The sequence below is a fragment of the Schistocerca piceifrons genome, chromosome X, assembly GCF_021461385.2.
Source record: "Schistocerca piceifrons isolate TAMUIC-IGC-003096 chromosome X, iqSchPice1.1, whole genome shotgun sequence".
In the NCBI taxonomy this organism is placed as follows: Eukaryota; Metazoa; Arthropoda; class Insecta; order Orthoptera; family Acrididae; genus Schistocerca; species Schistocerca piceifrons.
The window spans coordinates 345,415,521-345,433,482 of record NC_060149.1 but is presented as its reverse complement, the minus strand read 5'-3'; the positions used below and the strand labels follow the sequence as shown (position 1 = coordinate 345,433,482).

The 17,962-nt window shown below is 40.1% G+C and overlaps 1 protein-coding gene across 1 annotated transcript in view; it reads left to right on the top strand.

The window, feature by feature from the left end:
* LOC124721780 (potassium voltage-gated channel subfamily H member 2) overlaps positions 1-17,962 on the top strand; it is an 887,059-nt gene that overhangs the window by 656,458 nt on the left and 212,639 nt on the right. Inside the window, exon 8 of the mRNA XM_047246894.1 lies at positions 16,032-16,192. Coding sequence (XP_047102850.1) covers positions 16,032-16,192 — 161 coding nt within the window. The remainder of the gene's footprint in view (positions 1-16,031; positions 16,193-17,962) is intronic.

Sequence of the window (17,962 nt, the reverse complement as noted above, 5' to 3'; positions counted from 1 at the left end):
CTCACCTGACCTGGAACCATGCCTCTGGTCTCTCATAAACTGTCTCTTTAAATCATCATCCTTTTATGAATGGACTTGATGGATATTTGTGAAAGAAGTTACTCAACACTGCAGAAAATGATTTTGAATCTCTTCATAAATATTGTTGCTTAATATTTCCTTTTTGATAATCAGCTTTATTATTTGCAAGACTCTTTATTTTTGGACCATATGAGTAACACACACTAATTAACAAACTTTCACAAAGTTCACTGGTACCAGACTAATGCATTTCTTTTTGCAACTCTAAGAAATATATTCGCTTCACATTTCAAACAGTTCAGAGCTAACTGACTGAGAAATATGTTATGTCTACTTTTGCTCTAGTAAATTTGGATTATGTAATACAAAATGAGCTGAAAGTTTACACAGTGAGGTCTCAGACATAACTACATGGTCTTTATGTAATTATTGCAAACCACAGACTGACTACATGATATTACTGTAACAATGACTGAACCTAAACAGCCCAAGACTATGTGTATGATGCCTGTTTATAGTTGCACACACTATCAGAAATTGAAGTTTGTTGAAATACAAGCTTTCTCCACATCAGACAGTAATATAAAAATTAGGAAAATTAAAAGGAACAAAGATACAATATGCAGTGATCCAAGTTTTTTTAACTAATAGATTGGTAGCAGTATAACAACAAAATGGCAAAAATAATAAGTACGCCTTTATGTGGGAAATTTTAATGTATTTGGATAGTTCCAAAGCCTGCCAAAAATTTTCATGAAATTGAAATTTTCTAATTGTAATAATTAATAAGAGAGTAAGAAGTTATTTTAGTGAAAATTTGCATTTTTGGAAGTGAGTGAGAGAGAGAGAGAGAGAGAGAGAGAGAGAGAGAGAGAGAGAGAGAGTCCATAAAACTACGGTATGTACATCCTACAATACAAATATTTTGAATATGAATAACTTTTGGAATAGAAAGCTTTTGGAAGAAACAAAGTTTTTCTTGAAGAGATGAGAATGGGAGCTTTCAAATGGGTTACACCAGTTTAGAAACAAACAACTATTTTCTCATTGAAAATTTCACCTTCATTTGGCTTACATGTATAGTAAATTATGAATATTTCTTTTGAAAAATATTTCCAGTTGGACTAACTATAATATTATTATCAGTAACTGAGAAACTGCACAGTGAATAATAAAGATTTGAAATTCACTATTTCAGTAAGAAGCTGGATATTTTGAGCAGATATGGTATGTGTACTGGTACTGTTAGTGAAACAAGATTAAACAACAGAACAAAAATAATATTGATGTCATGTGGTGTAAGGACAATTAGGATAGTCCCAGTTTGCTCTGTTACAACAACAAAATACATAAAAACATTTTTCTTAATAAGAGGGTTATGTAATGGAACTCCTTATGAGAAGTAGATGAAGATAATTTATGACATGTATCTTTCCCTTACTTGCGGTAAAAGGTCTGTCTTGCTGGATAAGTCAAAAAGTAAGGAGATATGAAGACCATAGGCTATTGTGACTGTTCTGAAGTCTGTTGAGCTTAGGTACCGAAGGATCATAAGGTCCACTTTTCAAGAGGTGTGAAGTCCTGAACCCAACCAAATTTTTGTGGATATCTGTGAAGGTAACAGGTGAGGACTAAGAAAAGTGCCTCAACCTGAACTTCAAGGAATGAGATAATAGTGTTCTTCAAAACACCATATCAGAGCCATTGTCTAATGATGAAACATTCTATTCTTTTGAAGATGATGATGTTCTGCCCAAACCTGACAATGTCAGCACCACAATAAAACATAGACAGCTCAGATAAAAGCTATTGTGATTTGGCAGAAGAATGCATCCCACCAAAATCTACAAGTTCCAAACAATGCATCTCAGAACAAGTCTCATACAACAATTTTCAATGTGGCAAGGATGTATATGAGATCAACAGTCAATGTCAAATCACCAACTCTTGAAGAAGAAACACTGATTCATGATGTAAACTTAGCTGCAAATGGAATGGAGATAAACATTAATGGCTCAGACTGTCATGAGTAGTTCAATGGTCTATACATCCATATCATGTCACTAGTCAAAAATAATATCTGGAACATTTTTGGCATATCAGCGATAATAGAACAATGGACTGCAGAACAATTCTGATAAGTAAATGCAGTAGTGATGGTTCCTTACTTTGGAGAAAAGCATGAATAGTGGCATGAGGAATCAGCTAATGTCATGAAGTTGACTTCGCAGAAACATTTGTCTCAGTTTCAAGGATTGAGGCATTTAGATGACTCATTATTCTGTCAGCCAAACATGATTGCATGTCTCACAGTTGGATATAACCACTGCATCACAAAATGGTGACAGTGACACAGAAGTGTTCATGCAATAACCAGACTTACATGTTGAAATCTTACAAAATGTCACACAAACTAAGAAAGATAACCACAAAGTTGAGAAGGTGAGTGACATGCTCCAAATGTGGGGATCTGGTGATGAAGTGTGTAAACTGAGAACTGAGTTAAGGAAAACATCCACTCCTTTCACTTCTTCTTATAGATGATGGTATAATTGATTCAGTGGATGTAGACACAGTGGAGCAAGTCAGGGATAAACTCTCTTCCACATTTGATGTGGCCATAGATGCCAATCATTCAAATGACAGAAGTACATTATATCAAAAGGACTACATCAGAAAAGCCTTCATTGATTCCAAATGATTGAATAATGGCCATTACAGTCTCCGTTGGTGACTGGGTGCAAGTTGAACAGAACAGCTGCAGGAAACCAGACTCATTGAGGGAGTTGGTTGTACATACTGTAGCCACCTGACCTGACCATCTTTATGCAGTCGCCAAGTTGAGCCAGTAAAACAACAATACTATTCATTGGAAGGGTTCTAAGCAAAGACAAAAAGCTGGCTTTCGCCAAAGACAAGGAGGGAATCTTTGGGTCTTCTTATGCACATTTCGGGAATTCTGAAACTAACAGGGCATCATACACAGATTATAACATCACCATTTCCAGAGCAGTGATCGCATGGTGTCCATGTAGACAGTCATCAGTCTTTTTCAACAGAAGTTCGACCAGAGCACCAAAGAAAATGATCCAGCTGTTAACATTCGTGAAAGAACTGTCTAACAGATTCTTCTTCAATGATAAACATTCTGATGGGAAATTAACATCTAAACCAGTTTTTCACTTAAAGACAAAAATACTGACATGAAGTTTCATTTTACGCATCAAGCTCTCCAATAGCACCCATGAAAATTTGAATATCAGCAGACAGAGGACATGGAGGTTGATGTGTTGACGAAGTTGGTTTATTTATTTATGTTTAATGTCTTGGCTTTCAGGATTTGCCCATACGGCTACTTCAGTAGTGGAATGTCAGTTATGACAATACAAATAAGAGGACAACACAACACCCAGTCCCCAATGGGAGAGAGTCTCCAACCTGACCAGGAATTGAACCCAGGCACCCTTTGTTAGCAATCTACCATGCTGACACGTAGCTACCAAGGCAAACAATGAACTTCTTCCTGCACCAATATACAGAAAGTGTACTGAAGGACAATCTTTTTAAATCTAAAAGTCTTCATGTAAGACTTTATTCTCCATTTATATCATGGCCATAATAATTGTAGGGAAGTGTTTAAATTTGAAATGGGGCTGCTAGCAAAGAGCTGGAAATAAACAGACAGCTGTTCAGCAACAAGGAGTTTAACAGGCCATGAAAATTGCTGAAGTCTCAGATTAACTTGCATCTCCCATAACAAGGGCAATGACTGGCCATTAACAGTAAGAACCTGTTTGCTCAGTGACTTCAAACTTGGAAAATTACAAATATGCTTATTCTCAGTATACCATGTGTAATTAAACAGGGAAACACTGATGCTGGAATCCAGCAATCCACTGGCTGGTTCTTGGTTAATGGTGGCAGAGTTAAACAGAATGGAGGACTTACTGATTCCTCTTAACTTATTGCATCCCACTGCTGGAAAATCTCCTCACCTCCCCAAACTCCTCTCTGACACCGTCACTTGCCACCACCTCCCCCACATCGCTCCGGATATTGGCAAGCAAAAGGCCCCAGTTTCTTACACCTAAAACAGTTCTGCCTACCCACTCAGGTCCTTCCATGATGCTGAGGGGAAGCATCACCTGGCATATTGCCTTGCTGGTTAGCAGCCCTATTTTTTGATCAGCAAAACAAATACTCTCTGTATCTGATGCCACCAGATCTATGTCACTAAAAGTAAAAACTGAATTCCATCAATTATATTGCTAACAACCTGAGACTTGCTGAACCTGACACACAGTGCTAGTTTAGTGTGTCTAATGTTGTCAATGTAATTCATGAAATTTTCTTGTTGATTTTGTGCCCTGAGATAATGCTTGTTGATTAACTCATTCCTCAATATGTCTGAGAAACTTCAGTTAACAGTCCAGTCACAGAAAACACACAAGGTGCCCCCTTCTTGTATAACCTGATCAATCATACTAACCAGCCGGCTGCTGGTTAGTGGGTAAATGAACTGAAAAATTACAAGATCGGGAATCTGAAGGGCAGTGGCCTGTTCTTGCAATTCAACTGACAAGTAAAAAAATTCTGTAGCTTGTTCACTTGTCTCCATTGGCAAATTTGTAACCCCTTGCACAATAACCATCATAGAATTAGGTAAATGTCTAAATGCTTCCAAATCTCTACACCATCACCACTCCATGAAAGATGCTCGAACCCATGAGTACTGTCTATCCATACCTCCTCGTCTGCACCTTTTACCCATAGCAGAAGATTAACTGTTCATTGAAGTTCCTTAATATTTTCTTGCATTACTCTGATCTCTCTCCTTTGCTTAGCATCTGTTCAAATCCTACACAAATTCTGGCCTCTATTACTCAGATGGTCAAGATGAGCATGCACACACAGTAACTGAGAGCATGAAGGACTACAACCCTGAAGCAAGTCAACATTGTTCAGCACACCGGTGAGTGACTCTTTACAAATAATCATGCATTGATCTACCTCGCCAAGAGTTGCGGGGCTCAGTTTCAGTGAGCACTGGTGCATGCCACAGAGATGCTGCCTTCCACTGATTGACCATGAGTCTTTAATTCATGCAGTAGCTACTTTCTGGAGATGCAGTACATCCCACATCCACAACCAGGCTCTGCTACAAATGAAATGGGACAGCTGGCAAAGAGTTTGAAGTGGTTAGGTGCTATAACATGAAGTTAATGTTTGTACCAGAAGTACATTTACTTTTTTTTAAGGTCCAAATACCTAATCTTATTATTAACAATGCCTTAAACAATTATAGGAATTTGAGTGATATCAGTTTACAGCAAACTCAAAATATACCACACATTCTGAGTTCTCTGAATTACACCTAAGAACTATAACAGAATATATAACCCCAAAAGATATATTATGCTTTGAACCCTTTGAATTATACAAGCACATAAGAACTAAAACAGAAGGAAAAGGGTCATTAACAAGTTATCGAGAACACGACTAATGTAAATGGAAAACTAACAATTGGTTCAGATCAGGCAATTATAGATCACCAGAACAGTGAGCAAAAAGTAACACATAAATTAAAATCAAGCAATGATGCCTTCTTGATTGAACAATGCATGTAATGGGTAATAATGATTTAACACCAAATAATCTGTGACTAGTGATCAATACGCTCAAAATTTCACGTGAGCATTCCTCAACAATCAGTCCTGTGCCATGTCTTAACTTTCCAGTCAATAGCCTAATAGAAAAGAGTCTTTGAACTCTGCATACCTGATTCAAACTAAACAGAATACCCCAGTGGGCTCACTTAATACAGTTAAGAGGGATCAATTCTTGTCCCAAGAAGACAATGCAAAATTGTTATCACCACGTGCTCTTCCTTTTGACATTCATGGATGTTCGGTAATTACATGCTGTGTCATATAATGTTTATAGAGTTTTATAGTGTTTTAACTTACTGTTTTAACTTTCATAGTGTTCTAACCCTTCATCTATTAACATCATTTATGATCTTGAATATTTAATTTGTCCACATAGCTTTAATTATATCACTGATTTATGTCACTCTTTAAATAGTTAACATTTTTCTAAGACACAGGACTGTAGAAGCAGTTAAATAAACAAACATTCCTCATGTGATTCCATAGATTTTGCCGGCATGTTACATGTTTATGCTCTTCACAGATATGCTGCCAGATATGATCGTCTTCACTACACGATATTTTGATGATCCATCTGGCCGCCATCTTCAGGTGCAATTTCTGAGTACACAGTCACACTGGAACTGAATACAATTATCTGATGACATTATTAATAGAGATAAAGGGTTTCCTTTAAGCAAGATATGGAACCCTATTTTATCTGCTACAAAACAACAGTGGTCTGGTTTTTGACCCGCTACATCATAATTTGCAATTTATCACTTTCACCAGTTTCCACTGCTGGTGGCATTGCAATTCTTCACTTTGCAGGGGGCAGCTTTTCCGCTTCTCGTGCAGGTGCAGTGGGCTGTACCCGAGGTATAAAGGAGCCACCATTTCTGATGTTCATTCAGTTCTGGCATGATTGTGTGCTCAGTAATTGCACCTGAAGATGGCAGCCAGATGGATCGTCGAAATATTGTGTAGTGAAGACGATCATATCCAGCAGCATACCCATGAACTGCATAAACATTCCTCTTACTAAGTTATTTCAGTTATGTGAAAAAAAATGCTGATTGGGCATATACTCTGAACTCCTTGTCAAACCATGAAATTTATACTGATTATCTGCTGCTACGTAGATCGTTGTTTGTTGTTTTGTTGTTAGAATTGAAAAGAAAGAAATATGAAGGGAGTACTTCAAGTCTATCTTGGCTGTTCACATGTATGAACAGTCACACGCCTGTGCCTAAAATGTAAATTCCGTTTGAACCTTGCATCTGCTGGGTAATAAATTCCATTCACACTCTGCCATCATGTCTTCACTTTTGCTGTGGACTGTCATAATTTTTAATTCTGAGATTGGACAATCAATTTTACTTTTGTAACACTCACTTGGGGACCATTATATTTACTGAACACAATCAGTGTTTTTAACAAAGTTGTCTGTTAGCACAGGAACCAAATTGTGAAAGTTCTTGGTGATACATTCATCATAATAGAAATTATTACAGAATAGTAGTTCCTGATTGAGCTGACTGAAGTCCAAGCGCTACTTAACTGATAAGCATGTGTTTTGTAATCGATGTTCGATTAAACATAATGCAGGTAGAAACCACAAATTCATAATTTGTAGCACCCTGCACACAGTAAACAATTGTAGTGGTCAAAGTCCACAGCTAGAGGTCAGTAGAGTAACAGGAACTGAGGAAGAGACTGCTACTAGGCACCCTTATATTTGCTCTCTATATCAATTCACGTGACTTGCAAGCAATATCTGCAGTGCTCTTGCCATAAGTACCCTTGCCAGATGTGGACAATGTTATGCATATCAGTAGATCTTTATTGCCTATTTACTAAATCCCTCCCCCCTTGAACTGGCACATAGGGGTGTATCCTACCCTACTGGTGCAGTGGAGAATGAAATGGCAGAAGCTGCTCAGAGCTGCATGTTGTCAAGATGGAAGGGACCTTGCATACGTCCAAGGCCCCTGGCAACAATGCTTCTGGTTCCAGAGCTTCTTGTGTAGGCCTGGAGACTGCTGGACATAGAGGCATCTGTGAGGGATTTGGCGGGTCCAGTGATTCAACTTTCTTTCCTTATTGTGGGACCTGCAACATATATTATGTCACAGTAGGATGTTATGCAGAGGATTGTTAGACAGTATGCTGCTTGATATTTTATTTTAGTATATAAGCTTTTTTTGTCTTTATTTAATCAGTACATGTCCTGACACTGGAGATGGGCATATGTCGATTTTGAGTAAACTATTACTGCTGTCTATAGCTGTTGGATGTGATATCCTTTCCAGTAAAATTTTAATGTTGTTTGATAATTTGATGTTACACATACATTATAATATGTTTTTTATTATTTTGACAGTTGTTGAAATTCAAGTTTGACAGCTAGTTGTTTACTTGGAGATATTTATGTTGTTGTCAATGTAAACATAAATATACATCAAACACAGACAACATAAATATCTTTGAGTAAACAACTAGCTGTCAAACTTGAATTTATACAGCTGTCAAAATAATGAAGTGTTTATTATAATATATGTACAACATCAAATTACTGAACAGTGTTAAAACCTTACAGAAAAAACACTACATTCAACAATTACAGACAGCAATAATATTTTTCTCAAAGTTGACATATGTCTATCTTCAGCATCAGTAAGTGTACTGATGAAGGCAATAAAGCCAACATAAGCTTATATACTAAAATAAAATATCAAGCAGCATGCTGTCTACCAATTCTCTGCAAGATTATATTTTTGGTGATGCCGGATTAATGTCTGTGGGTGTGTCGTGTAGCTTGTGGCAAGGAGTGACTAGGTAGCCATCTGACAGTGGACTCCATGATGAATAAAATTGCTAACTAGGGTGCCACAACTAGAGATGGTAACAGTGCTGTTGCAGGATTCAGTGGGTTGAACTGACCACCACCACCAACAACAGCAAGAACAACAACAACACCTGGCACTCCTCCTGTACTGTCATGGATCCCCAGATCGACCTGGCAGTCCATCCACATGTGCATTTCCACACTAGGACACCCACATGGAATGGTCTGGCTGCATCTACTTAGTGTTCTGTGAGTAGACATTGAAGACCCAGGAGCACCCTGTGATGGTGCCCATGAAGGTACTGCATTGTTGCAATTCAAGTTTGACAGTTAGTTGTTTACTCAATGATATTTCTGTTGTTGTCTACATGATATGCTTCTACCATCTGTGAGAAGCTAGGAAGGTGTTTAGTGCTGAAGCAGATAGCTTGTTCAAGGATGGATGAAAAGGGGTGTGTGGTAAGATGTCTAATTTCAATGTGGCTGCAAAGCCTTTTGAAATTAGTCACTGTGAATTGGGGACCTCAGTCCATCACCAGTGTGCACATGCTCGCACAAAGGTGGCTGTTGTCTGCTGAATGTGGACGACACATAGAAAGTGGAAAAAGACAACCATAATGATTAACCACATGAATCTCAAGAAAGGGCCTCTGATGTTGGCTTGAACTTGTCCTACGGCTGTGTCATTGTTGGCCACAGTGAAAGTGATTGAAGTGGTGCTGGTGTGCCAGCTGCATCATCCTGGAAATCTACCCGTTGGTTGATGTATGAGCTGCAACACCTGATGTTGCAGGTGGGGCAGCACCACCATCCAACTCTGTTTACCATCTTCTGTAAAGCACCATACCTTGCTGAACGTTAAGTTGATGCCACTGATGAAGACAGCAAAGGCCAGGTGGATCTGCCCCAGAGAGCTTGGGAGGCCAAATACACTCCTGGAAATGGAAAAAAGAACACATTGACACCGGTGTGTCAGACCCACCATACTTGCTCCGGACACTGCGAGAGGACTGTACAAGCAATGATCACACGCACGGCACAGCGGACACACCAGGAACCGCGGTGTTGGCCGTCGAATGGCGCTAGCTGCGCAGCATTTGTGCACCGCCGCCGTCAGTGTCAGCCAGTTTGCCATGGCATACGGAGCTCCATCGCAGTCTTTAACACTGGTAGCATGCCGCGACACTGTGGACGTGAACCGTATGTGCAGTTGACGGACTTCGAGCGAGGGCGTATAGTGGGCATGCGGGAGGCCGGGTGGACGTACCGCCGAATTGCTCAACACGTGGGGCGTGAGGTCTCCACAGTACATCGATGTTGTCGCCAGTGGTCGGCGGAAGGTGCACGTGCCTGTCGACCTGGGACCGGACCGCAGCGACGCACGGATGCACGCCAAGACCGTAGGATCCTACGCAGTGCCGTAGGGGACCGCACCGCCACTTCCCAGCAAATTAGGGACACTGTTGCTCCTGCGGTATCGGCGAGGACCATTCGCAACCGTCTCCTTGAAGCTGGGCTATGGTCCCGCACACCGTTAGGCCATCTTCCCCTCACACCCCAACATCATGCAGCCCGCCTCCAGTGGTGTCGCGACAGGCGTGAATGGAGGGATGAATGGAGACGTGTCGTCTTCAGCGATGAGAGTCGCTTCTGCCTTGGTGCCAATGATGGTCGTATGCGTGTTTGGCGCCGTGCAGGTGAGCGCCACAATCAGGACTGCATACGACCGAGGCACACAGGGCCAACACCCGGCATCATGGTGTGGGGAGCGATCTCCTACACTGGCCGTACACCACTGGTGATCGTCGAGGGGACACTGAATAGTGCACGGTACATCCAAACCGTCATCGAACCCATCGTTCTACCATTCCTAGACTGGCAAGGGAACTTGCTGTTCCAACAGAACAATGCACGTCCGCATGTATCCCGTGCCACCCAACGTGCTCTAGAAGGTGTAAGTCAACTACCCTGGCCAGCAAGATCTCCGGATCTGTCCCCCATTGAGCATGTTTGGGACTGGATGAAGCGTCGTCTCACGTGGTCTGCACGTCCAGCACGAACGCTGGTCCAACTGAGGCGCCAGGTGGAAATGGCATGGCAAGCCGTTCCACAGGACTACATCCAGCATCTCTACGATCGTCTCCATGGGAGAATAGCAGCCTGCATTGCTGCGAAAGGTGGATATACACTGTACTAGTGCCGACATTGTGCATGCTCTGTTGCCTGTGTCTATGTGCCTGTGGTTCTGTCAGTGTGATCATGTGATGTATCTGACCCCAGGAATGTGTCAATAAAGTTTCCCCTTCCTGGGACAATGAATTCACGGTGTTCTGATTTCAATTTCCAGGAGTGTATATTATTGACTGATGGATCTGTCACAACCAAAAATGATAAAATGTGTGACATCTGAATAAAAGCACTCATCAGTTGCACACAACATAGAAATTTTACCTCATGGTGGTCATAAACAGTTTACTGAGTGAGTAAGCACCTAGTCTAAAGTGTGAAGACTGGTTTATAACTGAGACCAATGCACCTGTGTTGAAAAGAAAAGTCACTAGAATGTCTTGCACTGTTGCTTTAATGAAATTTTACATGGTACCAGCACATGATTACTGCTTGAAACATTATTAATTTGAATCGGTTGTGGCCACTTCCATGTGCCCTCTGTGCTATGACATACTTCCACAATGGAACTTTTACATAAACACTTAAAACGCTCCTCCTCATATTGTGGGACACTTCCATCTGGGATACAAGGAACATAGAGTCCAGGTGCCTTGGAAACAAAGTTTACCAATGCAAATGATGCCTGGTACTAGCCTGGGATAGTGGGGAATGCAGCTTGGTGGCTGCCACTGAATGTAAATTGTTTATCACTTTAGAGTCTGTTATGGAAACCCACTGCACTGTATCAGTGTGGTTCTGGGCCACATCAGAAATTTAAGTCTGCCAAAAAAGTTTGTTGTGCTGTTTGCAGAATTTCAAATGCATGTTCAGTTCACTACACTTCAGCCAGGGAGGTGAGAGACTGACTTAAATCTTGTGTGGAGGCTCTTAGCGCTATGGGACTTAACTTCTGCGGTCATCAGTCTCTTGTGTGGACCTCTGTATTTGTGGTTAAGAGAATCACTACACCAGGTATTAAGCTATTCACATACGATTTACCACACGCACATGTGAATTTACATTTTTGACTCAACCCCTGAAAATCTCCTATCCAAAATGTGTAACCCAGTGTCTGACTTATGATGTTGTAAGAATTCCAGCCATACTGCTAGCATATGCATTTTTTAGGAAACATAGTCAGATATTACAGAGAAAATATTGGATAATAGTAACATTGATGGATTGGACAACAGTGTTAACATTAGAACCAAGTAATATAATGGAAGATTTGTACACAGTAAGAAGGCTCACTGGTAATCCAGTGAACTATTGAACTGTTTAATTTAGTCCTGATGCTAGTTTAGCTGTGGCTGCCAAAACTAGAGAAATCTGGTGTCCACGGCAGCATTTGGTGAACCAAAACTATGAGTTCTTTGCCACTAGTGTTATGTCTCTCACTTAGGGCCAACAATGTTTATTGAAAACAATAAACTTCAGTAAGAACAAATTAAAACTGTTTGAGTCCATGAACCAAACAATGATAGTTGTCAGTAGCACATTTATCTGAGCTATGATATAAATTATTGTGAAATGGCACCTGATTAAGCTGAATAAAGCTCAATCCCTAAGTAGCCAATAAGCATGTGTTTAGTAATCAATATTCAATTAAGGCTAGTGGCAGTTGAACTACAGGTTCATAATTCATAGCACTGTGCACACAGTAATTAGTCATGGCAGTTAAGGACCACAGGTACAGGCAAGTTGAATAACATTAAGTGAGGGAGAGACTGCTGCCAGGTGGCCTTATATTTACCCATATTGAACTTTACATGACTGGCAAGCAATATCAGCATATTCTTACTGCAAGCACCTGTGCCAATTGTGGTTGATGTTACATGTATTGATAAGTTTATATCTTTCATTTTCATGACCGATGAGATTACTGAAGTTACATATAGAGTCTTGGTATAACAGAGATTCCTTCAGTCACATGAAGTAAATATCATGTAAATATTATTGGATTTGCCAATTTAATGTACAAACTGCATTTTATTTCATGGAAATGGATGAAGAAAAATATGGTGCTATAAATAATAAGAAAATTTTCAAAATATAGATTTAATAATCATACAAGAAAATAGATGTAGACAACTTATAAACTCCGTATAAGGATGTACTCACCTATAAACAAAATTATACAGATTGTTTATGGTTCACCATTCATTAAAAAAAGTAATTCCAAATACTTTGGTTTGCTATTGATTTAGGTAATTCCAAACACATTTTACAGACATATAAGGTTATTCATAACTTATTAAATATGGGCTTAAAATATCTAGAATTAATCTGATCTATATTAAAAACCCACAATTTCCATTGCATCTGTAAGAACACTGGCTCATTGAACACTCTTGCAAAATACTCTTTAATCTTTAACAATGGAAAATCCAGAATGGAATGTAACAATATCACGAAAAAGATAGCTGCTACTCACCATATAGTAGAAATGCAGAGTTGCAGAAAAGCATAGCAAAAAGACTGTCACAAAATGAGCATCCAGCCAACAAGACCTTTGTCAAAGAAACACACACACACACACACACACACACACACACACACATACACACACACACACACAGTCAAGCAAACGCAACTCCCACACAAATGAACACAGTCTCTGGTTGCTGAAGCAGGCCACGACAAGCGACCAGCAGTGTGTGATGGGATAGACAACCAGCTGGGGATAAGGAGGAGGCTGGGACAGGGACATGAAGGGATAGCAGGTAGGGGTGGGGGACAGTGAAGTCCTGCTAGTGGGAGTGTGCAGGTGTGAGCTGGAGAGAGGGTAGAGCAGCTGGTTCAGTCAGGAGGTTGGATGGAGAGTGGAGGAGGGAGGAAAAAGGAGTGAAGTAAAGAGACTGGGAGCATTGGTGGAATAGAGGGCTATGTACTGCTGGAATGGGAACAAGGAAGGGGCTAGATGGGTGAGGACAATGACTAACGGAGGTTGAGGCCAGGAGCATCAAGGAAATGTAGGGTATATTGCAGGGAGAGTTCCCATGTGTGGAATTCAGTGAAGCTCGTATTGGTGGGTAGGAATCAGATGGTACAGGCTGTGAAGCAGTCATCAAAATGAAGAATGTCATACTGGGTGGCATGCTCAGCAACAGGGTGGTCCAGTTGTTTCTTGGCCACAGTTTGTTAGTGGCCATTCATGTGACAGACAGCTTGTTGGTTGCCATGCCCACCACATAGAATATAGCACAGGGGTTGCAGCTTAGGTTGTACATCACATGACTGGTTACACAGGTAACCCTGCCTTTGATGAGATAGGTAATGTCTGTGACTTGACTGGAGTAGGTGGTTGTGGGAGGACATATGGGACAGGTCTTGAATCTAATTTCATTACAGGGATATGAGCCATGAGACAAGAGGTTGGGAGCAGGGGTTGTGTAGAAATGGACAAGGATATTGTATAGGTTCGGTGGGTGGGTGAATACCACTGTGGGGGTGGAGGGTGGGGGGGGGGGAAGGATAGTGGGTAGGACGTTTCTCATTTCAGTGCATGAAAAGATGTAGTTGAAACCCTGGTGGAGAATGTAATTCAGTTGCTCCAATTTAGGTGCTGCTGAGTCACGAGGGGAATGCTGCTCTGTAGTCAGAATGGTGGGACTTTGGGAGATGGTGGGTTAGTGGAAAGATAAGGCATGAGAGATCTGTTTTTGTACAAGATGGGAGGGTAATTACCATCTGTAAAGGCCTCAGTGAGACACTTGTAAATTTCTAGAGAGACAGCTCATCACAGCATATGTTATGGCCATGGGTGGCTAGGCTGTATTGAAGGGACTTCTTGGTATGTACTGGGTGGAAACTGTCAAAGTGGAGGTTTTGTTGGTGGTTGGTGAGTATGATATGGACAGAGGTACTGATGTAGCCATCTTTGAGACGGAAGTCAATATCAAGGAAGATGGCATATTGAGTTGAGTAGGACCAGGTGAAGGAAATGGGGGAGAAAGTGTTGAGGTTCTGGAGGAATATGGATAGGGTGTCCTCACCCTCAATCCGGATCATGATGTCATCAGTGAATCTGAACCAGCTTGAGGGGTTTGGGATTCTGGGTGTTTATTAAGGATGCCTGTAGATGGCCCATGAATAGGTTGGCATGGTCTGATACCATGTGGGTGCCTATAGCCATACCTCAGGTTTGCTGGTAGGTAATACTTTCAAAGGAGAAGTATGTAGTTGTTCATGGCAAGTAGAAAGGAGGTTGTCAGTTTGTAATCCATCAAACATTGGGAACATTAGTGTTCAGTAGCGGTAAGGCCTTGGACATTAGGGATGTTACTGTAAAGAGATGCGGCACCAATAGTGACCAGCAGGGCACTGTGTGGTTAAGTAACAGGAACTTTGGAGAGTCTGTGGAGGAAATAGGTGGTATATTTTATATAGGAGGGTAGGTTGTCAGTAATACGTTGAAGCTGTTGGTCTAAAAGAGCAGAGCTGCACTACCCTCTCCCTACCTCATCTCTGCATGCTCCCACTAGTAGCACTTGACTGTTCCCCACCTCTAACCTGTTACCCCTCCCGCTCCCCTCCCCAGCCTCCTCGTTACCCCTACCTGGTTGCCTCTCCCATCACTCTCTGTTGCTTGTAGTCCGGCTTCAGCTGTCAGACTCTGTGGGTCGTGTGTGTGTGTGTGTGTGTGTGTGTGTGTGTGTGTGTGTGTGTGTGTGTGTGTGCGCGCGCGTGTGCACATGCGCATGCTGTCTCTTTTCAACAAAGGCCTCATTGGCTGAAAGCTCATTCTGTGACAGTCTTTTTGTTGTGCCTATCTGCGACTCAGAATCTGTGCTGTATTGTGAGTAGCAATTACCTTTTTCATAATATTGTTACTCTTTAACCAGGGAATTTCTAAAGAGTGCAAGGGATAACATAAGTCATAAGTGTAAATGGTAAGTGTAAATAAAGCTATATAAATTTTAACATGCCCATATAATAATTTGCAGTTTATATCTGTTCACAGATACAGCACATTTACTTACATTTACAAAGTTTGACAACCTCACACATAGCATGATAAAAGAAAGGATACTGACAGGCAAATAAGCTTATAGAATTGAAGGTGCATAGATTGTTCTAAATTCTATATTTCTGTTTGTGTGTCTGTGATAATTGTGTGTGGAAAATAATTCGCGTTGTAGGTGATGGTCTACAGATTTTGTGCAAAATATTGACAAGAACAATGTGTGTAGAGGATGGTCCTGTGGTATAATTTTTAAATGATGAAAAATTTCTCCTTTCTTATAATTAAACTTATAAAAGAAGCCTATGATATAGTTGTTTACTTTGATGAACTATTTTTGTACCATTTAAATCTTTTCATTATACTTTTTTTTTATTTTCAGCACTTATGTATGCCAGCATATTTGGAAATGTATCTGCAATCATACAGCGACTGTATTCAGGGACTGCAAGATATCATACACAGATGCTGAGAGTGAGAGAATTCATTCGTTTTCACCAGATACCTAATCCTTTACGCCAGAGGTTGGAAGAATACTTTCAGGTATGATATTCCTTTACAGTCATTAGTCTTTATTATTGGCTTCTGTTACATTTCATTCTTTGTCAAAACTGAGTTCAGTTTGCTTTGAATTGTGTTCCAGGTTGTCTCACTTGAGTAGTTCTAAATTTCCAAGAGCGGTTGTGCATGTTGGAAAGGACAGATTACTATGAAAGATTGAAACAATGAGGGAATGTTGATTCACAGATATGAATGTTATCATACTCTATAATTTTTTTATTTCACTGGTGTCACTTGAGAGAATTTTGTAGGGTGAAGAAGTTTGTATTGATAAACTGTTACACAAAATTTGTTCTGTGTACATACAGATCTTTCCAGAAAAACAGTATCTGTATTAACTGTCATGTAATACATGAAACTATTTTTCAGTGTCTTGTTTTACAGTGTACAATGGAGTGTCCATCACCATGTATGAAGGAACAGGCACTGTTATGATTTACAGCTGTATGAAACAGAAGAAATATATTTACAATTTTGAAAATGATTAGACTTCAGCTGTACAATTTATTGGTGACATGTGAAAATTTGTACTACATCAGAACTTGAACCTGGATTTCTCATAAAGCAGAAATCTGCGTCTGAGCTCTGGTCCAGAATACGTTTTCATGTTTCATCAATACATTGTGCAGCTGAAGTCTAACTGTATTTGCAACTGCAGATACATTTCTTCCAATACATAAAAGCAGTCAAAGATAAACCCAACTCAGTTCCAAAGTTTTGAATGAACAACACATACTAACATGAATTTTTCCAAGAGACTGCTGGGAAATATGATATGTGTATTTGGCAGTTAGTATACCTTAAAAATACACAACTCTTGTCAAACATGGCTGTGAAAAGTCTTGGGAATGTTACACACTGAGGTGACGAAAGCCATGGGATACCTCCTAATATAATGTCGGACCACATATTGCATGGTATAGTGCAGCAACTTGACGTGGCATGCACTCAGTATGTCATTGGGAACCCTGCAGAAATATTGAGTCATGCTGCCTCTATAACTATCCATAACTGGGATAGTGTTGCTGCCTAAGGATTTTGTGCATGAACTGACCTCTTGATTATGTCCATAAATGTTTGAGGGGATTCATGTCAAGCAATCTTGATGGTCAAACCGTTCTCTCAAATTCCCCAAAATGTTCTTCAGACCATTTGTGAACAGCTGTGGCTCAGTGACAGGCACATTGTCATTCATAAAATTTCTATCATTGTTTGGGAACATGAAGCCCATGACCATGAAATATTAATGTGCAAACCTGAAAGACAAAGATCTAGGTTCAAGACCAGTTTAGATACACAGTTTTTAATCTGCAGGTAGTTTCAAAACAGTGAACATTCTACTCCAGAGGGAAATATTTATTCTGGAAAGAAAACTTTATATTTAAGAGTAATTGGAAATTGTAAGAAAAACTAATAATATCATTATACAAAATATATATATATAATTCTGCATCAGATGTTTTTCCCTTGTTTTCCCTTGTATTACAAAAATTGACAGTTATCTTTATTTTTGTCCATCTACATTTCACATATTTCTATAGTTGTGACTGCTTTTTTTTACAGTCAAATTATCTTCAGAGCTGAGTGTGTCATCTACATGCTTTGTCATGGAATAATATGTTCGGTGATGTAGCATAAATATTGATTATAGGATTTGATAGGTTACTCTTGTCATGACATACTAAGCTATGAAGATGTTTTGATGGATCTGAAGCTGGTAATAACATTAGAAATACAGGGTGAAGCAAAATT